At 38.7% G+C, this 26965-nt stretch overlaps 1 protein-coding gene across 5 annotated transcripts in view; it reads right to left on the minus strand.

Annotated features, from left to right (window-relative positions):
* Window positions 1–265: 265 nt before the first annotated feature.
* ELOVL5 (ELOVL fatty acid elongase 5) overlaps window positions 266–26965 on the minus strand; it is a 113877-nt gene continuing 87177 nt past the window's right edge. For 2 of the 5 annotated variants that reach the window (XM_077162082.1, XM_077162081.1), the window contains 7 exons: window positions 25483–25517; window positions 24995–25078; window positions 17302–17379; window positions 16245–16416; window positions 14008–14132; window positions 11566–11700; window positions 8133–10031 (listed from right to left, as the gene is read on the minus strand). In XM_077162082.1, coding sequence (XP_077018197.1) covers window positions 9888–10031; window positions 11566–11700; window positions 14008–14132; window positions 16245–16416; window positions 17302–17379; window positions 24995–25078; window positions 25483–25517 — 773 coding nt within the window. In that variant the 3' untranslated portion in view covers window positions 8133–9887. Of the gene's footprint in view, window positions 734–8132; window positions 10032–11565; window positions 11701–14007; window positions 14133–16244; window positions 16417–17301; window positions 17380–24994; window positions 25079–25482; window positions 25518–26965 lie in introns of those variants that run through there. The other 3 variants (XM_077162083.1, XM_077162084.1, XM_077162085.1) reach the window with 3 other exon arrangements.

Consider the following 26965-nt stretch of genomic DNA (forward strand, 5'->3'; position numbering starts at 1 on the left):
AGGCATGTGGTGAACTTCCCTGGAGAATTACAAGTAGGAGCTGAGGTTGCAGCATGTTTCTGGGATGCTATGTACCTACTTGTGGCCAAAACAATTTGGAACTTTCTTTCTTTAGTGGCTGGGAGAACCTGAGACTCAGAAGGTTGACTATGATGCTGAAAAAGTAAGTGCCACATGGTTTTATAAATATACACTACTGTTAGTTTTTTTAAAAAACAGAATTATGAATACTTCATATGGTTTATTTTCTGAAAAATAAATGTACTAGGTTTATCAATATTATTTAACTTTTACAACGTGGCAGTTTTTCATTTACTCAATGGTATCACAGAATCAAAGAAATAGCATAAGGAGTGTAAAAACCCTCTGAATATCTTAACGCTTTAAATCAGATATTTAAATGTCCGGGGATTTGTTTAAATGATTTTCCCAACATATTTTTTCCCAAAACCATAATTGAAAACCCAAACTAGATGATGTGGACTTTCCAAATAACTTAAAATCACTTTGACATAGCTTGTAGACAAATTATCACTTTGGTTAGAAAGGGGGTGGCCAGGGCAGTAGAAGAAAATGCAGCAATAATTGTGCTTAGGGGAGAGGTCTGAGATGCCCTGTGGCCATGATCCTGCAAGAGCTTCAGGGATTGGAGCAGGAAAGCTTCATTTGAACTCTGGCAACACCATTTACCTTGGTCAAGTCATTTGTCCTTGCTGGGTTTCAGATTCCTCACCTGTAAAATAGGGAAGACAATGACCAAACTCTTAGACAGCGGGAGAAAAGCACTTGGCCCATGAGAGCACAATTATTTAACTCAGACCATAACAAAAACTCTCGGCATTCTTTCTTCTCTAGTGCTTTCAGTCCATCACCATTTCACTTCCCTTTTCCTTTTATCCAAACTTTGAACTTTCTTCAACTCTTTTTCTATATCTGCTTCTTCAGAAACCTCATTAGAGGCCCCAGCAGATCCTCAGATACAGCCCCTGCTCACTGGAGTCTTGGACTCTAGAGCTAGCCAGTATACTTGAGAAGTTGTTTAATCCTCTGATCCCATTTCATACAGGGCCACACTGAAATCATCTCCAATCAATTCCTTCCTGCATTGGGCGTAAATTTAATGTTAAATAAAAAATTATAACGTTCTCTCTCAAATATATTCTCCAAACATTAGGGACTACTGGAGGCCAAATAGAATCATGACATATCAAATCCAGATGAGGAGGGTGTGCTGGTTTGAAGTGTTATGTACCCCATGAAAAGCCATGTTCTTTTAATCCATTCTTGGGGGTGTAGACCTGTTATGGGTGAGACCTTGTGGTTAGGTTATTTCAATTTCAGATGTGACCCACCCTAAGGTGGGCCTCAGTTCTTTATAGAGTCCTTTATCAGAGGATCAAGGACAGAAAAGACTGAGAAAGCATAGGGAGAAAAACCCCCAAAAGAGCAGAGAGAGGAAGCCACAGAAGCCAAAAGCTGAAAGCAACAAAATCCAGGAGAGAGGGACCAGTATATGCTGACCATGTGCCTTCTCATGTGACAGAGGTGCCCCAGAGGTTGGTAGCCTTTCTTCAGAGAAGGTATTATACAGTTGATGCCTTAATTCAGACATTTTCATGGCCTTAGAAGTGTACGTTTGTAAGCTAATCAATCCCCACAGTAAAGCAAACTCATTTCTGGAATACTGCTTTCTGTTAGCTTTAGCAAACTGAAACAGGTCTCACTTCAGTTTCACATGTCAACTATTCACCATTTGGGCTGCTTCTCCAAGAAGTGTTGCAATATATATGGCTGATATTCCATGATACACAAAGCCAAAGAGCTTTACTATATACAGTGTTCCTTATCTTAGACACTGTGTGTTTAAAGTATAATTTAGAGTGTGAATGTCCTAGAAAAGAAAGGTGCTATACACAAATTAGGGTATGTGAGAGTCTATTTTGGAATCACAGAATGTTCAAGATTGAAGGAATTTTAACACTCCTACCATCCCATCATTTAAGAACTTGGTGTGCCTTTTAACAGAATTACACACTAATTAGTGCACTAATATGTAAGTTTCATTTTTCAGGGGCCACTTATGATTAGCCAAGTTTCCTATTAAAGTCATTTTGTGATGCAATTAAATTTAAGATACGTAATTTATCCTTTTTTCTTTTTTTAAGGAATCTGAATTCCCTTACTAAAAGTTGCTATTAACTGAGCTTCCACCAAGGATAATTTTAGTGGAAATAATTTGTGTTAAGGAATAGAATTTTAATTTGATACAAAACTGATCAACATAAACCTTCCTCCTTTTTTTTTAAATTGATCTCTTTGGTCTTTTGTCCTTGATAATAAGTAAGTGACTGTTACTATAATGACCTGTGTCAAAAGCTTTAAATTTCATTTTCCCATTTAACTTCATTCATCTGAGCCTTTATAGTTAAGGAAACTGAGAATCAGAGAATTTAGGTAACTTGTTTTTTAGTAGCTTGACACAATAGTAAATAGCAAACCTTAATTCTATCATAGTTGCTATACTGCCTCCAAGAACGCATGTACTGCTCCTTTTATATACGGTATGGACAGATGAGCAAAAAATATGGATAAAAAATAAATAATGGGGGAACAAATGTTAAAATAAATTGAGTAGACTGAAATACTACTCAATGTGATCAATGAAAAGGAGTGGTAAGGGGTATAGGAAAAAAAATAGGGGGAACAAAAGTTAAAGCATATTGGGTAGATAGAAATTCTAGTGGTCAATGAGAGGGAGGGGTAAGGGGTATGGTATGTATGAGATCTTTTTCTCTCTTTCTGGAGTGATGCAAATGTTCTAAGAAATGATCATGGTGATGAATATACAGCTATGTGATGATATTGTGAGCCATTGATTATACATCAAGTATGGAATGTTCATATGTTAAGAATGGTCATGTTTCTATGTTATTTTTGTCAATAAAAATATATTTAAAAACCCAAAAAAAACAAAACGCATGTACCCTTTACAACAGACCCTCCTTTTTAAGCCTAGGACATACAACTCTTTTGACTACCACCTAGTTCTAAAATAAGGGTGTAATTTAGGGTCTAGCTTGTGGGGCAATCCTAAGAGAGCAGCTGTGTGTCTGTAGGATTTGGATACCAACTGTTTCCTTATGTGAACACAATTTGACTTATGGCCTTGGTCTTAAAATACATTTAGCCCAGTTGTCCTAGAGCAGAGGAACTTGCTATGAACAGCACAATGAGCAGGCAAGTAGGGCATGCCCAACCCTAGTCCACAGATTGTCAGTGTAGCCTTCTGCAAAGATTGAGGGGAGCATGGTTTTAAATTTGAGTAGGGCTAGGCATGAGGTAATTGGAATGTGACTTTGGTGGCTTAGAGCTGTGTGTACACCAGAAAAACATGTTCTTAAACTTAACCCATTCCTGTGGGTGTGTACCCATTGTAAATAGGACTTTTTAATGAGACTACTTCTGTTAAGGTGTGGCCTACTTCAATCAGAATGGTTCTTAATCTTATTATTGGAGTTCTTTATAGGTGGAATGAAATTCAGACAGATAGGGAAGACAGCTGTGGGAAGAAGCTGAAGGTCAATGAACCTGGAAGAGAAGGGAGGGGCCAGGAAAGACTACCCAGTGCACTGTCATGTGACAGAGGAGGCCAGGACCAAGGATCACTGACAGCCAGTCCCAGATTGCCAGTCCTTGGAAAGAAAGCATTACCTTGATGACACCTTGATTTGGACTTTATCCTAGCTTCAAAACCATGAGCTGATAAATTCCCAATGTTTAATCCAACCCACTGCCTGGCATTTGCTCAAGATGCCAAGGAAACAAAAACACCGATATTCATGGTCTGCTAGAAATAGGTCCCGGTTTCATTGGGAAAACTGTCAAGGGGAAAGCACACAACTTGAAACATCATCAAAGCCATTAACCAAGAGAAATCCATATCTATGATCATTATTTGAACAAACAAAACCAGTAGTAATATGTGTTGACATACATAAGAATTTCTTTTAAAGTCAACATGGAATTCCACCCATGACCCTTACTTCCAGGTGCCACAATCTTTCATGCTTCAATGTCTTTGGTTAGGAACATTTTCTGGAGAAGGGCTGAAGCCCCTCCAAATATGTCCCATCTGGAAGAGAAGGCTACCTTTATTTATAACTGAGACATTTATGAGTCTCAATTCTTGTCACATCACTTTCATGCTCCTCCCTAGCACTGCTGGTGAGGGGAGAGCGGAAGGAGGATATCTGGGCAGTGACGAGCTATGGCAGGCACTGCTAAGAATGATTATTCCTCAGTGCAATTACTAATTCTACTCTGAGCAAGATTCTACACATTTTATCAATGAGAACACCCAGACAAAATTCAATTCTTTTCCCACTTTCCCTCTTATTTTGAAAGCAAGCAGTTTCACCCACACATTCCAAAATTCAGTATAAGTGTTTGACTCACTGTATTTCAGCCTTCTACACATTTGCTTGGCTAACCTTCAGTCTCTACCTCCTGAAACCCAGATGGTCTTTGAAGGCTCAAATTAAAAGCCAACTCCTTCACAGAGCTTTTCTTAATGATAGTTGCTAGAATTGTTCTCTCTCTCTGGATTCTCGTAGTGGTTAGTTTGTTATCAATCATATGACACTCTCTACATAGCATCTTCTGCTGATACCATCTGTGCGTATGTTTGATCTCAATCCATCAAAGGGAGCTTTTATATGGGGACCAAAGTCATTTCTCATAGATCCCTATTTGCTCAATACACCTAACTTAGTTCTGTACCAAGAACTTTCCCAGTAAACTTTCTCAGGAACACTCCTCAAAGATCTGGTTAACACAGTAGTTAGTATAATGAGCAACAGAAGAGACAGTAAATACCACTGTTCAGATTTCCTGGGAAAGGAGACAATCATAGTCAAGCAAATGACTCAACTTTTGCCATTACTACATCATTAGTTTACTGGGTCCAACTCTGCTTATCTTTACAATTTCGACCCATGAACCCAGGCAGATGCAACAACCTTAGACCATGAGCTGAGTCTAGACATCTTATCCCCACCTATGACTAAATTGGCCCTGGAACTTTCTCCCTTCAGGTGAATGACTTAAGTGAACTTGAAAAGAGGGAAGATGAAGCCCAGAAAAATATCAAAGAGAAAAAAATGCATCTTAAATCTATGTCTGGACTAAGAACTAGTGGCCAATAGTGCAATGGTAAAGGAAGCATACAACGAGCAAAACTACTCAACTGCTATTTTGCTCTCATCTTCTCCATCAAGGACAATAATTTCCAAATTGTAAAGTGAAGAAATATGTGAATAGGATTTGAAGTCTAAGACTGATAAGGGGATAGGAGACTCTTGAATATTTTAAACAAGTTCACATAAAATATAACTTACTCAACCAACTTGTGGATATGATTGCAGAATTGTAGCGGAACTCTGGAGAAACAATGAAAAATAGAAGACTAGAGACTGATAAGCCTGCCCTACTTTCCAAAAGGGAAACAAAGTAGAGTCTAGAAACTCAACAATGATGAAGTAATTAAATTACTATTAAACCCTAACAAAATCGGAATATAGATGATCATTTTGACCCCTAGATCATGACTTTTGAGCTCTGATTAAAGTAAGAATATATCATACCAAACTTCCTTCTTTTTTAAATGAAATAATTAGAGTAGTGACTGGGGAAATACCAGTAAAAAATTAGCTTACGGTTTAGAAAAAAAAAAAGAAAAAAAAAAAAAAAAAGACCCCCATGGGCGGGCCGCGGTGGCTCAGCGGGCAAAGTGCTTGCCTGCTATGCCGGAGGACCTCGGTTCGATTCCCGGCCCCAGCCCATGTAACAAAAACGGAGAAACAGAATACAATAAAACAAGAAAATGTTTAAAAATGTTTCCCTTTCTTCCTTCCTTCCTTCCTTCTATCCTTCCTTCCTTCTCTCTGTCTTTCCTTTAAAAAAAAAAAAAAAAAAAAAAAAAAAAAAAAAAAAAAAAAAAGACCCCCAGTGGGATGGGTGAGCAAATCAGTCTTGAAAGTAATAACTAATACTTACATAGTTTCCTCTGTGCTAGTGCAGATCCAAGAGCTTTACATATATTATCTTTTTAATCCTTACAACTCTGCACTATAGTACTAACATTAGTACTGCTGGGCAGATGAGGAAACTGAGGCAGAGTTAAAGCAATCTGCCTGAAGATCATATAGATAGGTATCTAACTTAGGCAATGCAGGTCGCCAAGCTATGCTCCTCGCATTAATTTATACCTCCTTTAATTTACACCGCCTTTCCATACGAATGGCAAGGCTGCTAAAAACAAAAGGGAAATGGGTACCCTTTTTCCATATAGGTAAGAAAGTTTGTCCTTCCTGAGGAGGAAACATGGTAATTATATTTGGCTTCACTCTGTCCTCTCACCTATTCACTCCTCTGTGGTGAGGAGGGTGATATATTCTGATTGCTGAGATTGAGAGAAGCATCTGAGCGCACTTTCTTGGTGTGGTAAGGTCACCACGGCAGATTCTGCCACTGCAAGGAGAGCCTGTAGTTTAAAGTAGGTAAATTCTAGGGCTGATATCAAGTTAGGCCATAAATTTTTGGTGGGCTTGTGCCAGCCCTGGTAAATTCTGGACAATAGGTTCACCAACTTTGCCTTATCAGTAAAAGATGTGCTATTGTGCTTTCCATCGATCTGATATCTACATCTTATTTTTCTTTTTCAATTTGTTCTGGACTTAAGAGTGGAAATACAACCACCACTAAACCCTCAAGAATCTTCTGTACTTTTAAAATACTAAATACAAATTCAAGTGGCATTTTAAAGGTGATATTGACAATCTGGAAGGCATCTGCAAGGCAGGATTAAGACTATACTGGGGATCCATGTGGTATGAAGACCAAATGGAAGGAAGAGGAGCTATTCAGGTCATTGTTACTGATGTGGATACATCTGTTCAGTCAAACAGGTGGGAACAAGATCTGAAACTTGAGATGGTCTTTGGCAAAGAAAGTGATGGAGACTGGGGAGCAAGGTGTCATTCCGTTACTCTAGACTGGGAGTTGGCGAACTTGGACCACAGATCTCTTGTTTTCTAAGTAAAGTTTATTAGAACACAGTCCTGCCCATTAATTTACGTATTGGCTACGGCTGCTTTTGTGCTCTACAATGACACAGTTGTGTTGTTGCATCAAAGACCATATGACTCACAAAGCCTAAAATATTGACCACCTGGCTCTTTATAGAAACAATTTGCTGATCCCTGGCCTAGACCTTGGAAGGTAACTAACACTCTGGAAATAGAGGGGAAGGTGTTAGGAAGTCATGGGCACCTATTAAGTGACCATCATGCAGACCTCACCTGTACCCACCTCCTTCTCTGGAGAAGTTGCAGTCACATGTAAGCAGCCATCCACTACCGCTACACTGAGTGCCATTTCACAACGACTGTTAGGGCCAATGAAAAGGTGGGCTTACACCCAGAAACCCAGAACAAGCAGCCCCAAATGCTTATCAATACAGGAATTCTCAGTGGCAGGGCCTCATCTGCACTTGAAGTCATTAAAAACACTCTCAAACAGTACAGACTTGTTTCTCTTCTGGGGGTGAAGTGGGCTGTGCAGAGCTGCCATTACTGACCCCTACTTGAGCAAATTCCAGCCACCTGGGGAGACTGGCCATGATAGGATTTCTTCTGTTGCATTTTTGAGCTCTGTGCTGTGTATGTAACAAAGACGTTATCTGCCTTTTCTAGACTCTCTAAACTGTGCAAGCAATAAAGAGAATAATTTGTTGGAAGTCCTTTTTGTGCCCACAGAAGGTTCCTGTGTTTCCATGTTGTACAGTACGGTAACGCGCTCCACAGACTGGGGATGGGACTGGTGGAAGGAAAGAAAACGGAGTGTGCCTAGAGGTAGGGATTTTAGTGGGGGAACCAGGAAAAGGAATTGTGTGGGATTCCTGCTCATGTGAACTGAGCAACAATGCAACCTTTTTAGGAAAAAAGCAAAAGAACACAACAAAAAAACCCAATATTTACTCCTATTTGAATAAGTTCAAATAGGGTGAAGGGTGAAATGGGTGGATTTTTCTCGTCTTTTAGAATTGGTAGCATATAAACAATGTAAAACACAAGCACAAATAATCAAGGATGTTTTAATGATTAATGTTTAGACATTATTTAACAGTGTGGGTATATCCAGATGAACCAAGCACACACTGACAGCACACTACCAAATGTTATAGTTTCTGTATTGAAATATGTGAAGACATCTGCAAACCAGTACCTAGGTATGAAGACATACATTTACATATATACACATTCTAGAATTGATAAGGTAAATGTAAACAGATGCTGTGACTCCTTCCAAACAGAAAATCCACAAGACTAATAAGAGAACCAATGGGCTCCCTATAAAATGAATGTGCAAAATTAAAGCATGGTAAACTGGTATTTACAAAAATGTCATAACAGCCATTAGTTTATACATTGTCAATTCCATTCTCAGATGTGTCATGAGTGGTTCAATGCATGTTTTTTACCAATGGGGAAGCTATTCAGAGAGTAAATTTCAATACTTTAAAATGACACACACAACAGTTCTTATCTGTTTGACCACTGCCTCAAGTGTATAAGACATGATTTTCTAAGTAGTACATTATTTTTAAACAAGTGGTTCTGAACAACAAATCTTTTGATTCTAAGCAGAAAAAAATTACAGGTACAATCAGATACACATTAAACAATCTCCATTCAATTTCCTAGTTCTCTTATGCTGTAGCTATCTGTTTAATATTACCTTAAAACATTTTACAGTCCTTTTTTCCCTTTATTCATTTTGGTAAACTAGGCACACTTCAAAAGTAAGTTCGTGTCAAAACAGATAGCACTACAAAAATCAATCCGAATATGGACCTGGCAAGCAGCTATTCATTGCTCATCATTAGGACTTTGTCAAACAGTTAAGTATTCAACTATCTCTTTTGAAAAGTACACAACTTTCTTTTGCACTGGTGGAAAGCAAAATCAGCTTTGTTTCCTGTATAAAAACACTTAGCACTTCAAAAATTAAAAATGGTCTATACATGCTACACACTCCCTAAGATCTTGAAGACAAAGAATATATATTTAAGTTTCATCAAGACTGCCTTAGATTCCCACGCAACCCACCTCCCTGCACCTTTCTTTACATTATTAATAGTGGCACTCAAAATAAAAAAATAAGATCTGTTAAAAAGTTAAAACGGACTGTTCTACTAGATTTGAGCCTGCCTGATTTAAAGCCAATATTATAAAAACTGAAGGTGCCTTTTCTGATTTCACATGTATAAGTCACTTGAAATTATGTGTCATACACTAGCTGCTTCATAAATCACTGTCTTTGATTTTTTCTAAAGAGAGCTATTAAAATGAATAAAAAGTTGGAACACACCCTAATTTCAACTAATAAGCTTTGGGACCTGCTTTTCAAATTTTAAGGCATGTGTGTTTCTCTATTGTAACAACATTGTACAAATTTACAATCACATGCATGATCTACAGTAAAAAAAAAAACAGTTTGGATTACAGTGTTTTTAAATTGTGAACCACAATTCAGCACCTATCATGTTATAACTAATAAGGCAACAGCAGTGTCGTATACTACAATACTCCCTTTCCACAGTCTAGCGCAGGAGTCAGTGAAAGCCCAGAAATGTTAAAAAATGTATGCCTACTTGTATAATCTGTATACATGTTCTAGGGGTTTTGAACTGATTAAGGAGGTCCTACGTGAATCACGCTATTATAGGCCGGACTAGTGACAGCAGCAGCTGTAATGAGCATCGGGGCACAACTCGTATTGTGCTTACAATCAGCCGACGTGGTTTGGAGGGTTTCAGCTCTTTGTCTTCAATCCTTTCTTTGTTTCCTAGGCTTCACATTGTTTTCCAGGGAAGAAAAGCTGTTGGCATGTCCATTCGCAGCGGCCACGGAACCGTTTTTATGGTCCTTCAGATGGTCTTTCCTGCGGGAGGCCCCTTTCTTGTTGTAAGTCTGAAAAGCACACAGGCGCATGAGAGGCAGGCGGCCACGGGGCGCTTTTCTACGTCCCTATCACCTGGGCCTAGCTTCCTTTTAAAATCAAATCCTACCAAGAAATAACTGCTGTGGTCAAATAAGCTTGAAAACATTTTTCGCTACTGGTTTCAATCTCTCTTCCATGTTTTGAGACTTAGCCTGAGGTAAGCGCACTGAATCATAAGGTTGCAATATAAATACTATTTTAAAGAATTAAATGGAAACTTCAATTTATGCTTTACTCCACTTTGCCTTTTCAGTATCTGGATGGCAGAGGACAGGGGTTATGTGACAAATTTGTTTCTCCCACCCAATATTATTTCTCCTGCCACTTACATCCCTAACTTGTCTTTACAGTTTTCTCATTATTTTAGCAACTACTTCAGCTCTCATGTACAAAGTACTGCTTAATACTGCTTAAGCAGTTTGAAAAAAAAAACCATGACTTCAGTTTCTTCATTAGGTCCTACCCTTTACCCTCCTTTGTACCTGGTGGGTATCCCAAAGTACAGGCATCAATTATGAAGCCCAGTAGTATTTGAACCCAACTCAAATGAAACATGCCATGCACAGGTGCATATGGTTAAAGGCACACATGGGTACAGAGAAAAGGAAAAGCAGTTTGGCTCCTAGATGGCTGTTTAAAACTACTGGGCCGGGTGGGCCACGGTGGCTCAGCAGGGAAGCATGCTTGCCTGCCATGCCAGAGGACCCGGGTTTGATTCCCAGGGCCTGCCCATGTTAAAAAAAAAAAAAAAGTTAAAAAAACAATAACAAAAAAACACAAAAAACTACTGGGCTTTGCAACCTTGGGATCTATCTCTGTCCTTGCTCTTGACCTCCTGTGATTTCCCCAGAACAGCTGGTAGTGCAACTAACAGGCACTGCCCAAGGGGCAGCAAGAAGAGAATAGCATATAAGTCACCCAGAGGTGACAGAGGCAGGAAACTAATGTGGCCACAATGTTGTGGTTGCAGTGGAGATGACCTGCCTAAAATGGATCCTTCTGTGAGCAAAAATCTACATTACATCCCATGCTTGGGGAACTGAACCCTGAAACCTGAGCAGTGGATATGGAAGAAAACTGGGACAAAAAAAAAAAAAAGGCAAATTTCTATTTATATCTGAGGACACTGATGGAAATTTTTTCTGCAATTAAATTTAGCCATAAACTCGAAGTTGGTGGGGTTGAGAGATTTCTAATTAAAATCACCTTGAGGTCTCTGCCATAGGTAGGAGGGAGGCACAATACAGGATTCTGCCACACAGTTTTGCATCTCCCAAATGAATCCTAAGACACCCTTGCTAACGATCTAGAACTTTGGAGGTTCAAGACAGTTTAATGTCTTCTATGTTCACTCTTGAAGGCAGGGACTGCGTTTGCCCCTGAGACTCTCTTAGAGCCCAGTGCCCAGCACCCAGCAGGTGCTTTTATCCATGAAATGGACGGCTGAATGTATTGTTGGAAAAGGGCCCAACTACCAATCACCCGAGAACAGTGAGCACTAACCTGAATGTAGAAGTTTGTGAAGAGCGCAATCAGAGAAATCATGTATCCAATCTGGAAATACAACCATCCAAGAGGGAATGCACAAGGCCAGATGACACCACAGGTGGTCTGGATGATTGTCAGTACAAACTGAAGCTGGTGGGAAGGAGGGGACACTGTGAGCAGCACAAAGAGTACATGGATGAAGTCCCATGCTAGATGGACTTTTCACCCAGCACCCCCAGTATCTGAATTAACTTTTTTCTTAATTGTGAAATATAACATATATAAAAAAAAGCAATAAATTTCCAAGTACATTTTAACAAGTAGTTATAGAACAGATTTTAAAGTTTGGTATGGGTTGCAGTTTCACGATTTTTCATTTTTTCTTTTAGCTGTTCCAAGATACTGGAGACCCACAGAAATATCAATATAATGATTCAGGAGTCAGACTCATTTGTTAAATCCTATTTTCTCTGTATACTCCTCCTCCTCTTTAAATAAAATATATACATAAAAGTAATAAATTTCAAAGTACAAGTGACAATTAGTTGTAGAACAGATTTCAGAGTTTGATATGGGTTACAATTCCACAATTTTAGGTTTTTCTTCCTAACTGCTCTAAAGTACTGGAGGCTAACAGAAACATCAGTATAATGATTCAGCACTCATACTCATTTGTTAAACCTGACCTTCTCTGTATTTGAATTAACTTTTATTGACCTTTCTGTAGGTATACAAGTCACTACCTCCTCTAAAATTCAGGACACAGTATGGAGAGATGCAAGTTTTTTGGTCTGTTTTTTTAAGGGATGAAGATAGTATGTGGGTATATGTTTAAAGGGAACCAGTGATGTCACCACAGGATGTGCAAGCAGTCTGGACACATTTCCCATTCCTTCTCCTTTTGGCTCAGTGAAGGCTGATGACTAGATTTAAATTCTTATTGGCAGATAATGCCAATTCTAGATGATTTTTGACAAATAAACCTTGAAAAGCATGTGGAACAGTTTGGAGAAATAGTTCAAGGATGTTACAATAAGGTGTGGGCTCCAGAGGGGGCATCTTCAGGAAAACTGAAAAAGGGCATCTTTCCCCACTGGGTTTCTGGCCTAGCTTCCAACGTTTCCATACAGAGAACTGCACTCTCTGCTTTGTTTTTTTTGCTGCTTCTTCTTTCTTAACGCTAGTACTCACCTAGGTTCAGAAATAACTAGGAAAGGTGTTTAAGATAAAGTTAGAAAAATTGGACTCAGATCTCCTAATTCAAAGTACAGAGCCTAATGGGAAATCAACTTCCCGTTAGGGAAGTCTGCTTTCAATTCTGCTGCTGTCAGAACCATGGCTGTGTGGTATAAATCTTTTTTGTTTTTCCTTAAGTGTAACAAGGAGGCTATATAGAACATTATCTATCACAGGTGAGTGAGAAAAATTAAGAAGGAGTGTAAAGTAGCTGGCAGAGAGGCAATAATGAGATGTCAAACACAAAGCAGTTCAAGAGATTTTTCTCAGATTGCTATTTTTAGATACTGAAAAATCACAACTGACATGGAGGGATCTGAATCAGCTTGGTAGGCTTAGAAAAGTTTGCTAGTAAGGCAAAGCCAGGGTTAAGAATTTAAAGTTATACCTCTCAGTCTGTTAGCTTTGGCTTACTGCCTCAGTAACCTCATATATAAGATGGGGATAATATATGAAACCAGGTTATTGGAACAATCAGTGTAACACTGCTTGCTTACTACAAGTTCTCACACGTGGTAAACATTCATAAATGTCAGTAGTTAATGTTAGTGATGATAGTCTTAATACTAAGCTCATAAAAGAATGCATGAGGGGAGAGGAATAGGGGTCTCTAATATGCTAACAACTGAGGAATGCTTAAGAAAGGAAGGCAAGAAATAACTACCAAGGGTGAATAGTGTCTTGACCTGGTAAACTCAGGAAAGGAGGTTGTCCTCTGAGGAAAGCAGGTGCCATTCTCATCAAGTGCTCCATTAAGTATAGGCTGAGAGGTCAAACCTATCTTAGTAAATATCCTGGCTGCCTAATAAACTAGACGCATCTGGGATTCGTACAACTCCACACTCCTGGGAACACAGAAAAACACCTTGGCTTTTGGATTATAATTAGAACACACATATACAGTCACACACATATGCACACATACTTGTGTGCATAAGCTAAAGGACCAAAGAACTGAACGCAAAGTCAGGAAATTAGATTCTAATCCCACAGTCTACATCTTAACCAGCTGTATGCCCAAGGCATAGTTTCCCCTTAGATAAAAATAAGGAAATTCTCTGATCTGCCTACTTCAGAGTTGGATCAAATGAGAAGGAGTGTGAGATGCACAACTCAAAAGTTATTAAACAATCATAAAGCCAGGAGGGCAACAAGAGTACCCTAAAGAAGTCTGGTTCCACCAGGAAGCAAGTCCTAAGAAGATGAGGCTGAGTTACTCACCAGTTGCCCCTGAGTGATGTACTTCTTCCACCAAAGATAAGGACGCATGGATGGGACAGACGACAGACCATAGTATGAGTACATGAGGACGTGGATGAAGCTGTTAAGTGTTGCACCAAAATAAGCTGCAGGAATATATGGGAATTGAAGAGGATTCATCAGTTTTATACATAACAGGTGAAAAAACCCTCAAGATTCTTAAAAATAAAACCTTATTGTGATTAACATATACAACATAAAATTTCCCATTTTAATCACTCTCAAATATACAATTCAGTGGCTTAATTATATTCAATGTTCTGCTACCATCACCATCATCCATTATCCAAATTTTCCTTATCCCAAACAGAAGCCCTGTACCCACTAAATTTTAATCCCCATCCCTGCTCCACCCCCCACAATCTATTATCTACTTTGTCTTTATGAAATTTGCATATCCTAATTACTTAATATAAGTGACATCATGCAATGTCCATCCTTTAGTGTCTGGCTTATTTCAGTCAACATGTTTTCAAGGTTCACGCATCCTGTAGCATGATCAGAACTTCATTCCTGTTTATGGCTGAATAATATTCCACTGAACAATTTGTTTCAAGTCTTTCTGAATCAGAAAAATGATGATTTTGAACAGGTGGCTGGCAAACACTGCAGCAGCAAGCACTGCACAAACGTGTACTCAGAATTCAATTTCCACCTGGGTAGGCAGCCATCAGAATGCTTAAGCTGTATCTGCCAGAGTTTACATCTAACACAGAAGCCACTAAACCATTTGCCCCGACTCAGGCACCTGCAGGCTTTGCCTCCAGACCCCCACCAACTCCTAGAGGCAGCTGCTTTTATTTACGTGTCCAGCTGCACCATACATGCTACTTTGAAGGCTTGGGAAAAACAGCTGATGGACAATATGCTCAAAGTTGGCCATCTTCACACACTTGCTGAGGTTCAGAGGGTTTTTGAAGTCACTTCCTAGTTATCTGTCAGGAATACAGGCTGAGGCAATGACTTTCGTTAATTACAGAGTCTAATTCCTTAGGGATAAAAGATCCATCTCATGATTTTCAAATTTCTAGCAGGACCACTCCTTTTTTTATAAATGCTCTGTTTTCCTCCCCTAACAGTAAGCAAGCAAAAAAGAAAAAAAAATCTATTCGGCTTTTCCATGAGCAGTCAGAGGTGCACAAGGCTGGTGTCAGGGTATGAATTTCTACTTCTGGCTATGAGATTAGTTAGTCCTGTGGTCTTGGACAAGTCATGTCCATTAACTTGTTCAATTTCTCATGGGCCAGTTGGGACTAGTTAAAATTTGTCATCCTGCAAATTATCTGAAAATTTAAAACACTTCTCAAATATAAGGGGACAGTTTATTTTAGAAAGTCAGATAGTTAATCCACAATTGTAAGGTGGAATGGGATGGTGGGACAAAAAAAAGCACTAAGGAGGGAGCCTGGCGGCTGAGTTCCACCAAAACTTGGGTCTGTTTTCTCATCTGTGAACTCAAAGGAGCTGTATTTAGAAAGTCTTTACTAGTCCTCAATTCTGTGACTGTGTGACTCTTGGTGGGCTGAATTAATCAAGGGCAGTGCTTCCTGGAGGAAAAATGACATGAAAAGGTCCACAGGTTCTTCATTAAATTCTTGGGTCAGGATGACAGGAATTTTGACTGGGACATTTGTTAAAACTCCTAAACTGAACCTGAGGTGACAGCCTTAATCTCTGAATACTGATAAAGAGACTTAAGACCACAAATGTTCCAAAAACAAGACAAAAAATTTTAAAATTTTGGTTCTTGTCATAAAAGACACCTTGATAAATACACTCCATGGAATATGAGGGTCGTTCTATTAAGAGTATGTGCAGACTGTCTAATGCATTTTTAGCTAATGCTTTATTTCATAGTTAGCTTTGTTCCTTGGCATGCACTCAAAGGTGCAATTCCATTTTCCTGGTCTGACCCTGTCAGGCAGACACTTTCCAAATCTTAGAGAAATAAAGATTGGAAAAATCGTAGATTTTCCAAATTCCCCATGCTGGAATTTAGTATCTCCCTCTTCTTGCTAAATCAGCATACAATTTTTACTAAACTTACCTTACTAAGTGCAAAGGCCATACATTTAAAAAGCAACTGAGAAAAGAAGTTCAAAAGCTTGACTTATTAGAAATTCATTTTTAAAAGCCTTAGCTTCAATTCAGCCTCTCTGCTGTCATCTACCCCCAACCCCCATCTCTACGACACTCACAATGGCCACAGGGCACCCAGTTCATCACAAACCACCAGATGTTCAGCATGGTGGCATGGTGGTACACGTGCAGGACTGTGATCTGGTGGTTGTTCTTGCGGAGGATGAAGAAGAAGGTATCCATGAATTCAATAAGTTTGGAGAAGTAGTACCACCAGAGGACGCGGATAATCTAAGAGGAAGCGGTTAACAGGATTTAGTTTATTCTCAGCGTGTTCCTGAAGTGGGCATGCTCTGAATTGTTTTAACATCCCAGAATCTGATGCTAACTCAGAGAAGCCCAACTACCCGACTGACTCCTGAAGTCCTTCAGCAGCTGAGAACTCTTGTTACTCTGTGAGCAGATTTAACCAAACAGCATGTTGAAGGGAAGGGTAAAATGACAGCAGGGAAACTTTTAAAAGGGTCACTGACACCCTTCAAGGCTATAACAGCAATAGGAGGCAAAAAATCCTTGAAATCTGCCTATTTCCTCTGGAAGTAGTCTGTGGAGCCAACAGCAGAGGAAAACCACCTGAAGGATGCTTTGTTTCAGAGACTGGCATGGGGCAGGTGAGAATACAAGGCAAAGAAGAAAAGGAAACAGAATTTTCAGGATCAGGTGCCTCCTGAATTAAATATGTCAAACAGGTTTCCCGAGGAAATGACTGCCCATGCTGAGATTCTGTCAGGCTTTTATTAAAAATAAACAAACGCACAAAAAAACACAGAGTGGAAGTCAGATTCTGTCATTGACATTAGTACTCAGAGGGCACTTCTGGAGGAATGATTAACAATTTTAAGATACTATCTGTGAGATCCAGAGTTTATGTAAATATAGCATACATATTGACAAATGTCTGCAATTTTTTACTGCTAATAGGAGTTAGTTTTGTAGAGACATAAGTGTTATTTATTTTAAGCCTTTCATATTCAAATTTTTATACCACGTGCATGTATTACTTTTATTTGTAATAAGGATTATTGGGCAGCAAGGTTATGGACCATTTTTGGTTTTGTGTACTTTCTTATTTAAAGAAAAACACAATAAATGCTTTTTAAAAAAGAGAGACAGTACCTTCATATCAGCTTCTCCTCCACTGCGTGTGCCCTGACAGAAGAAGTTGTATTTGCCTTCCCATACTCCTGTCACTAACTAAAAAGAAAAAAAGAAGCCAATCAACAACAATACGAGAATGATGTAAAACCTTACAAAGTTAAACTCCATTTCAGAATCTGTGAAAATTTACCCTGGGCTGTGCTGAGATAAATTTGCTCTGAGAAAACACAATTAAACGGAAGTACGAACAAGGTTTTAAGGACTTGAGCCCCAATTTCACACATGATGAACATGGTTGCAGATTAACTGGTGGGCCTGGATTCACTGCCTGACTGCCTGCCTCCAGAGACCCTTCTTTACCACTCTGTCTCTCTCCAGAATCCACAATTCTTCACCCTCCTTGGTCTTTCATCAGTGCCCTACCCACCATGCCCCTACACCCAGAGCCTCAGGAAGAACACCATGCCATGTGGTGCTGACTGCTGCCCTTCTAATTATAGGTTTCCAATCTGAGACAAGTTCTCAGTGTCACATGGCAGTGGTTTCCCAACACTTCCTAAAACTCCGCTGGGCTCAAAATGCTTCATACTATGGCTTCTTTGGAACTGGAAGGGATTTTACAAATGATCTGCTTCTGGGGTGCAAAAGGCGGCTTCTCTTGAGCACCAACACTGGCCAGGTGGAGTGGCTGCCTGTGTGAAGGAAGAGGGCTGTGAGCAGTGGGCAAACTCAGGAGAAGAGTGGGCCAAGGCCCAGTATTCTTATCTGCTTGGGCTACAAGGACTGCTGTGCCTCATCTATTCAAAGCTTTATTTGTATAAACTCTGTAACTGAGGCCCCAGGCTTACAGCAAGTTAGTGGCAGAACTGAGGTCAGAACCCAGATCATCGCAGAACAAAGTACTATCCTACAATCCTGGCTGGCTCACCCCACCCGATACTGACCCCAAATATACCACATACTAACTGAGGAAAGGACCAAAGAGGAAAGGTAGTCAACATTAAAAAATTCTCCAAGTTTCTTTGTGGGCAAATAGCTGTTTCATTCAATTGGGCTACGTCACGAGTTCTCAAACTCTATAGTGTGTAGCATCAGAGTCCCCTGGAGGGCATGTTCAAACACGGATTGCTGTATCCCATCCCCAAGCATTTCTGATTCAGTAGGTCTGGGGTGGGACCCAAGAATCTGTATTTTTAAGAAGTTCCAGGTGATACTGATGCTGCTGGTTCAGGACACAAATCTTGAGAACCATTGTTGTAAGCCTAGTGATAATTTAATCCAATCCCATCTTCTTCATTATTTCCCGTTGCTGTGGCATACCCTGGACACCATGAATTACACTTCTGCAGACTGAGAAAATATATCTATTTTCCAGTATTAATCCACAGAAGAGTAGTCACTGTGGTATCATACAAAGAACCCTGGAATTGAAGAGGCAGGCTCTAGGTTTTAGGCCTGGCAGTATCACCAGTACACAGTGGGGGCTTCTGCTTCCTCATCTGCACAATGATGAAGACCTAGAGGAGATCTAAGGGCCCACCCCAATAGTGCAGAGGGAAAGCTTAATTGACAACCCTGTGTATCTCCAAGCTGTTCATTATGCTGAAAGACAAACACCTATGAGATGTTATTCTGTCCTTGTCAACTGAATCTGAAGGCAATCTTGAGTTTTCCTGGCAACCTTCTCTCTTGTGGCCAAGTAGTGCTAAGTGGGGAGAACTATGAGGTGGCCCGCATTGTGCCTGATCTCCCACTATCCAACACAAAGAACTGGCCTATGGTAGAGGTTTCAAACAATGGCTCTCAAAGTGTGTTCCCCGGTCCAGTAGCACCAGCATCACATGGGAACTTGTAAGACCCCGTCCTAGACCTATTAAGTCAGTCTGTGGTTAAACAAGTCATCTAAGTGATTTTAATACAACTAAAGTTGAGAACCGCTGGTTTAAAGCCAAGATTCTTAGTCTCACTACCTAACAGGACCACCTGGAAAACTTTCAAAAATTACAAATGCCTGGCCTCACCCTAGACATTTAAACCAGAATCTTGAGGGGCTTTTAAAAAGCTCTCAAGATAATTCCAGTGTGCGACTTCGGGTGAAAACCACTGGTTTTGTGCTACTGAACTTTGAATAAGAAATGGTTTCCCTTCCAGTAGGGTTTTGGGAAAGATGTGATTGAGAACACAGGACACTAGATACAGTTGCATAACCTTGCTGTCCTTGAAAGCTAATATAAGAGTTTAGCCTGATGAGCAACAAATGCCCTCCAGGGAACAGTGGGTGATTACAAGGGTTTGAAGATGTACTGTTATACTGCCACCCAATCTGACGTCAGAAATAATGCCAGTAGTGCGTGGAGCCACCACACTCACACTCCACATCCCACCTAGTATTTGATTTTTCTTCTATTAATGTTCTTTTTGCTGTCTCCCTTCTGCTTTGTCATCCACACATAAAAAAGGCATTACATATTAACATGATTTTCATGGCCAAAAAAACAGCTCTGGATTAGGAAGCAGACTTGAGTAAAAGGGCTAGCTAGCAAGCTACATCTGTCACTAGGAACTAAGGCAATTTCCTCGCATCTTGGTTCTTTTGACAGTAAAAAACATGAGGCTGGGTGAAATTATTCCTAAAGGTACACTTCTAATTTTCTATAATTTCTATGTTAAGACTTTAAAAAAATGACCACATGCAAACTATACTGCACTATCTTTGAAAGTCCAGTACCCACATGGGAATTTATTAGGTGTATTATTATTTTTTTTTTTTTGGACCGATATCATTCTCCAAAGTCAAGGCCAGTTAAGTTTACCATATGCAGACCTATCTGAAGTTCCAACAACCAAGATACAAAACCTGAGTCCAAAGTGGAGCTGGGAGGAAGGGAAACTAGCACGTGTGTCCTCAGGAGATCTTAGGCAGAGAGAAGGAAATGCGTCTGATAGGGTACTTTTCTGAACTAAATAGGGTTTAAATTCTAGTTTCCCCGAATTTAACTCTTTTGTCAAATGGGCCCCAAACAGTAGTACTTGTTTCTTAAGGTTGTTGTTAGAAGTTAACAAGATGAAACCCATAATGCTTATTTTACCAAACCTGGTACATAAGATAGGCATAATAAACATCTATCCTTCAAAGTTCAGTTAAAAATCTATTTTTTTTCATGAATGCTCCCTTGAGCACTCTGGCATGAAGTCTATTCTCCTTCCTCTAAGTTCACCTTGCCGTGACTTGTACTTCTTTGTTCCTATGCTCCCTTTAAGCCTTTTGTTAATGAATCTGTTCAAGCTTTTCTATAAGTGTGGTTGGGTAGTGACCCAAAATCCAGCCAGGGAACTTTTACACAAGAGGTGCTGAACAAATATTTGCTAAACTAATGACAAAGAATTCAAGGCACTGCTTCTCACTCTCCCTCTCCCTCACAACCCCAAATCTAGACTTAATGTTTTATTTGCACAAAGAAAAAAAGAGAGAGAGAGAGAGCTTCATTTCATTTCTGTTTTGCCAATGGAAAAATCAAAATACAAGAAAGTATGTTAAAGAGGCTTAAGTTTGACAATATTCCTCTAAATTCTGTTCATCAGATGAAAACCCTTCCTTTTTAAACTTCACACTAGACAAATATTCTTGTCTTCAGAAGGGATTATTCATTTAACACATGTAGGACACCCGAGTTAAGTTTATTCATCTAAGACCCTAACCAAACTTCCACAAAATGAGTCACTCTTGAAGGACTTCTGCTCCCTCCGTCTCCCTGTCAGAGGAAAAGACAGTGTCCTTGGGTAGCAGAATGATATTTCCTCCAGTCCCACAAGCACATCAGAAGAGACACTGCTCTACTCATAGTAACATCAGCTGCCAATTCTCTCCAGGGCTCAGGCCTGGCTCCCTTCCAAGAGCTGCTTTGGTCAGTTTTCGGAAATTCATCCAGCTGTTTGTAAGAAGACATGGCAGAGTAGGAGGACCCAGGATGCCAGACAAATGTGATTTCTGGAGGTGAGGAACTGAAAGTAAGAGCAGGCTCTATGGTCTCTATCTTGGGCTTCTGGGAACCAGATCAAAAGAGGGCATGGCTATCACAATGAAAAAGCAGAACACAATGAACAGTTCACTACCCACCAGTTCCCAATACCAGCAACTACTCCAAGAGCAACTCAAGCACCATTAGTTATGTGGCTTTTCTCAAGTAACCGAGATACAAACATTACCACTACAAAACCATTTGTGTTTTCTCCTGTTCTTGGAGTAAAGCGAAGTTTAATTAGATCAGGAGCATTTGAAGTGGCATAATTAAAGCCTAGCTACAAGATTTCTTTTCTCCTTATGAGACAAATTAAATAAGCAATGGTTGTTTCATGCGTCTTTTCATTAAAGAAAAAAATTTAGGCTAGTATCACAGCTGGGTCTGGATGATGCAGTTCATGGACTGAATCATTTCTAACAGTGAGAGTTGACTTCTCCCATCTAGCACTACAAGTTAACCACAAATGAGCTATGTAATGGTTAGCATGATAACCATTTTCATGGTACTTTCTGGAATGCTATCAAAACATTTCAGGGAAACAAGTTCATTTAAAACACTGAAAGAATAAGTAGAAAAACATCATTCTGGGTGGCCCTTGTCAGTCAAGATGTCAGAATAAGATAACCCCTTTCCAAAGGCGGGGCTGGCAGCTTTGAGTGATGAAAGCTTGAGAGCTGTGTGGTTATTATCTCCTAAGCAGAAACAGAGATTCTCCATAAAGGACAGTATCACACAGGACTCGAGGCATTTTTTAAGTAAAACTACTGGAAGTGTGTGGGGTTGATGCGTTTTTACAACTGTTTCTGTGTGATCTCTGTGTGCATTTGCTCCATCTGGTGCAAGTCCACATCTTGGATAAGGAAACAGACTGAGAAGTGTTATGAGGGTCACAGAATTTCTCAATGGCACCACCAGACCTAGCACACAGGAATCCTGACTCTCGGTTCAAATGCAATCTTAAGCAACAACTCCAAGTTCCTTTAATTTTCTTTTTTCCAATCCTTACTAAGAACACAGTGGTGATATTCTATCCATGAAGAATTATGTGGAAAAATAGATCTTTAGCTGTATCTTTAGCTTTGGCAGATATCTGGTTTAAAATTAACCATCAGCTACTCCAATTTCTTCTAAGATTTAGTTGGCCAATTTTGGCAGTAACACTATGGAATAGAGTCAAGTCAAAGCATGTGGTTTGGAATCACAAACTTCTTATGTCCAGAGCCTAAGGATGCCCATTATGATAATTTCATACCTGCAACCCCTAAATGTGATTTTTCCCCCTCCTTATGATTCAGCTGGGTTACAGCTGAATGTAATACTTTTGCTTAAGTCATAAGGACAGGTTCTGTACACTTGAGAAGTCTTAAGAACAAAGCACAAAGAAACAGCTTGTCCTCAGCCCAACCTGAAACAGGCATGTCTGGCATTCTCCCTGAACCCGAGGCCCTGCCCTCTTATGCCAGCAACCTATTCTCTCTGTTAAGACCTCCTAGGAGGTGGTTTCTTATAGGGTGCTTCCACATAATCAGCAAAAAATGCTCATTTTATATTTTACAAGGGTATTAGTGGCTAGGGAGAGAAAATAAGACTTAGCATTTTGGAAATATTTCATAATGGTTAGAAGCACAGACTTGAATCCCAGCTCCAAGCTGGAACTTTTTCCTCTGTGGAAATTACATCTAACACATAGGGACGCAATTAACGAGTTATCCCAGAACCTAGCAAAAGACAGGCACTATATAAGTATTTGCTATGATTCTCTAAGCAAATGTTCAGTATTTCTGCTTCTCAATGCTTGGAGGACCATAACTAGGATTAAAGTGATGTTGAAACTGTAAGGAACCCCAGCCAGAGCAACCTTTGCATGATTTAAATAAAGGTCTTCAGTCTATTCACTGATTCTTGCTTTGTACAGCAAGCCTGGTTTAGTTGTGGATTTGTAGAGTGATATGCTCCTTGTTGTACTAGTTGCAAAGTCAAGTTATCAAAAGTATCCAGAGTCAGGTTAAAGGTGATAGGACTGGCCTTAGACCAATGCCAGTCTTTCTTTCTATTTGAAGACATTCCTTTTCCTTCCCCTGGGCATGTGTGAGAAGTGAGGGGAAAAGATGTCTGAGCTATATCCTTCTCTCTATTCTCCCTACTATAAAGCATTCTTTATGGCAATGTCAGATAAACTGAGAAGCAAGTAACTGAAGCAGAGTGTTTTCATTCCCAGAGAGAAGGGAAGGTTCTGTCTGTGCAAGGAATTTCAGTTGTGAGGGAACTGGGAGTGACAGGTATTTCAAGGAATGGTCAGGTCTCTTTGTTAAATAAGTATTAATCTTACCAGATGTTTCACTTTTCCTGTACCTCTGTTAAATGGGAAAAAGCAGAATACTAAATATCTTTTTCAGTGAATTTTGGTAAATAATTTTTTTAATATTCAATAGTCAATTGCCAGGTCTTTAAGTTTTTTTCCAAATTGTATTTTCCCACAATAACGTATCTATTTTAGGAAAGCCTGAGGGAAAGAAAAACAACACAGTTCAGAATATAATGTTTCCAAAGCAACTGCTCTGTGGTTCTATCAGAGGACCTTCAAAAACAGAGCCCAGAAAAAACACTTGTCAGGTGCTCTGGGAAAAAGCTTTAACAGCCCACAGTTATAATAAAGAGGTTAGAAAGAACAAGCAAAATATCCATCCTATCAAACACTCAATTCCTTTCATTTTTTTCTAATAAAGAAGCATCAGAAATCTTCAAAAGGAGATTCAAATAAAAAAATACTGATATCTGGTTCTGGCAAGGGTGAAAACTGAACAAAAGCAACTCACTATTAACATAGACAAATGCTACATAAAACACACCAACACATTTCAAACATCATTTAATGTTGAAATATAAGGTGAGTTTTGCTCTCCAAAATTATTCCTTAGAAAATAATAAGTTAGATTTTGTTCAAATCCTTTAAAAATTTTTATTGAGGAACACAGACTTACCTGAAATGACCCCAGAAATATTAATTTGGGATATAGAAGATACCTAACAAAACCAGTTTTTCTTAAAAGAGCAGTAAAGAAATTTAACATAGACTTGGTAATTATTCCTGGAGGCATGACCTCATAGATGCAGCAGTGAACAAACTTTCTAAGAGGATAGTTAAAAAGGCAATAGAGCAAATGATTAAGTATGAAGATCATTGTTCTACATGTATATCATGGGTGTGGTGGTGGAAAGTTTCCATGTTATGGAATGAAAAAGAACAAGCAGTATTGTGAAAAATCCAAAGTGAACTTTTTTAGAATTGAAGAATATATAGTCACTTAAACTAAAAACTTAAAAGATGGGTTAAATAGCAGATTAGACACTTGAAGAAAGTATGAATGAACTGAAAGAATGTTGCAGAGAGATACAATGAAAAAGATGCAGAAAAATATGAGAGAGGGGCTATGTAGAGGATAGACTGAGAATATCCAACACATGTCCAACAGGGACTCCAGATGGAAAGAATGGAGAGAGGAGAGACGCTGTAGTCAAGAAGATGATGCCAGAGAACTTCCTGAAGTAACGAAACATTTAAATCTTAAGAATGAAGGCACACCAAGTCCTGAATGAGATAAATAAAAATATATCTCTACTTAGGAACTGGGCACACTGTTTTATTTTTTAACAAAATTTTAAAAGAACCTGAAAAAGAACAAGATTACCTGCAAATCAACAAAAATGGAGCTGACAGCAGACTTTTCAACAGCAACAGAAGCCAGAAGAGAGAGGAATACATCTTCAAAATGCTGAGAGAAAAATGACTGTTAATCTAGAATTCTATGCCCTGCTTAAATATTATTCAAGTGCAAAGGCAAATAAAAGGATGTTCAAACAGAGGCTAAGAATTTACCACTTAACAGAAAGAACTACTTCAGAAGAAGAAAACTGAACCTCAAAGGAAAGAGTGAATCTTACAGATAAATATTAAGGGGGGATGCAGAGAGAAGATTATTGTTTACAATCATGCTGATTGCTAAGAAGCTTAAAAATAGGTAGAACTGAACACTTTGAGAACAATAGTATGGAAGATAAGAGATTAGAGAACAGAAATGTTTCACTTTAGACTTCATTAAGTCAAGGAGTAATGTTAAAAATTAATGGGTGGGAGAGCCTGTGGGCAGGCCCAGTGGCTCAGTGGTAGAGTTCTCACCTGCCATGCCTGAGACCCAAGTTTGATTCCTGGTGCTGGCCCATGTTAAAAAAAAATAGTAAGAACAGAATTACAATGAGGAAGGTTCAAACCAATAAAGCGATAAGAGAAATAATAAAAATCCAACAGAAAGTAAAAAAAGGAGAAAAAAAGGGCAAGGAAAACACACAAAAAAAGGTGAAAGAAATTATTCCAAAAATAACAATTATGCTAAATGAAAATGGATTAAATTTATCCATCAAAGGACAAGAGACTGTTAGATTCAGCTATTCTTCTCCTATGTGTAAATCTGACCAAAAGACCTATCTATACATATACACAAAGAGATACTTCCAAGAACATTCAATGCAGCAGTGTTTAACTAAAAACAACCTATATAAACAATGTGACTATCCATAGAAAGTCAGACAAAAATGTCATAAACTCTAACAGTGAAATAATACAGAGCAGTTAAAATTAATGGATTAAATCTATGATCCAACATGAATTCATCTCAAAATGTAATAATGACTGAAAAAGGCTATTTGAAAAAAGAGTATAGACAGTATACCATTTATATATACTAAAAAAAAAACCTGAGAACATACTTTCTATTGCCATGGATACATGTATTTCAAACAGAGAAGAAACAGAATTTTAGAAAAAAATTGCATCTAGGAAGGAGCTGCACTTCAGATGCATTTTTGTAGTGTTTTATTTTTTAAACAAAAATTTCAAACCAATGTAATGTCAACATTTGGTAGTTTTTTTTTTTTTTTTTTTTTTTTACCAATGACATATTCCAAGTATTTGGTAGGTTTTATTTTCCATATTTTGAGAGCGTTCCTAAATTAAAATTTAAAAACTGCAAAGGAGAAGAGTAGGTTTTGGATCTATGCCAATCACACTCATCTATCCAGCTAACAACCATTTTAAAAATCACATTTTAAATGTTTTTCTGAATATTTGAGAGAATGGTAATGCTCTCACAGTTCTAACTGCAAGGGACTAAACATACACAAATACTCATAAAATAGTCTGTTTGTAATCCATGATTTATCTTTACTAAATAATGTAAAAACATGGTTTTGACATTTGAATTTCTCTATCATGATACTCTGCATAAATTTGGTGGAATAATCAGCCATAGTAATAATGGGAAAAAAGATGTGGAAGAAACAGTTTTAAGTGTCAGGGTAGTGGTGAATTCATGTCACAGAATTAAATAAACAAAAAATACAAATTACTACAAATTTATCTAAAAAATTCTTTACAGACTCTTATATTTTAGTATCCAGTAGAACATAAATGCTAAGTAAAAAAAAAGAAAAAAGACATAGCTAAAACGAAATTCAAAAATCGAGGAAGGACATTTACCATGGTACTACTGAAAGCTTTTGTAAGCAGAAATACAAGTCAGACAAAATCACATGCAAATATCTAACATGGAGTTCTAGGGCTTATTCTCAAACCAGGCATTCTGATCTGTGTTTACTTTTATGAA

This window comes from Tamandua tetradactyla, chromosome 5, assembly GCF_023851605.1.
Source record: "Tamandua tetradactyla isolate mTamTet1 chromosome 5, mTamTet1.pri, whole genome shotgun sequence".
Lineage (NCBI taxonomy): Eukaryota > Metazoa > Chordata > Mammalia > Pilosa > Myrmecophagidae > Tamandua > Tamandua tetradactyla.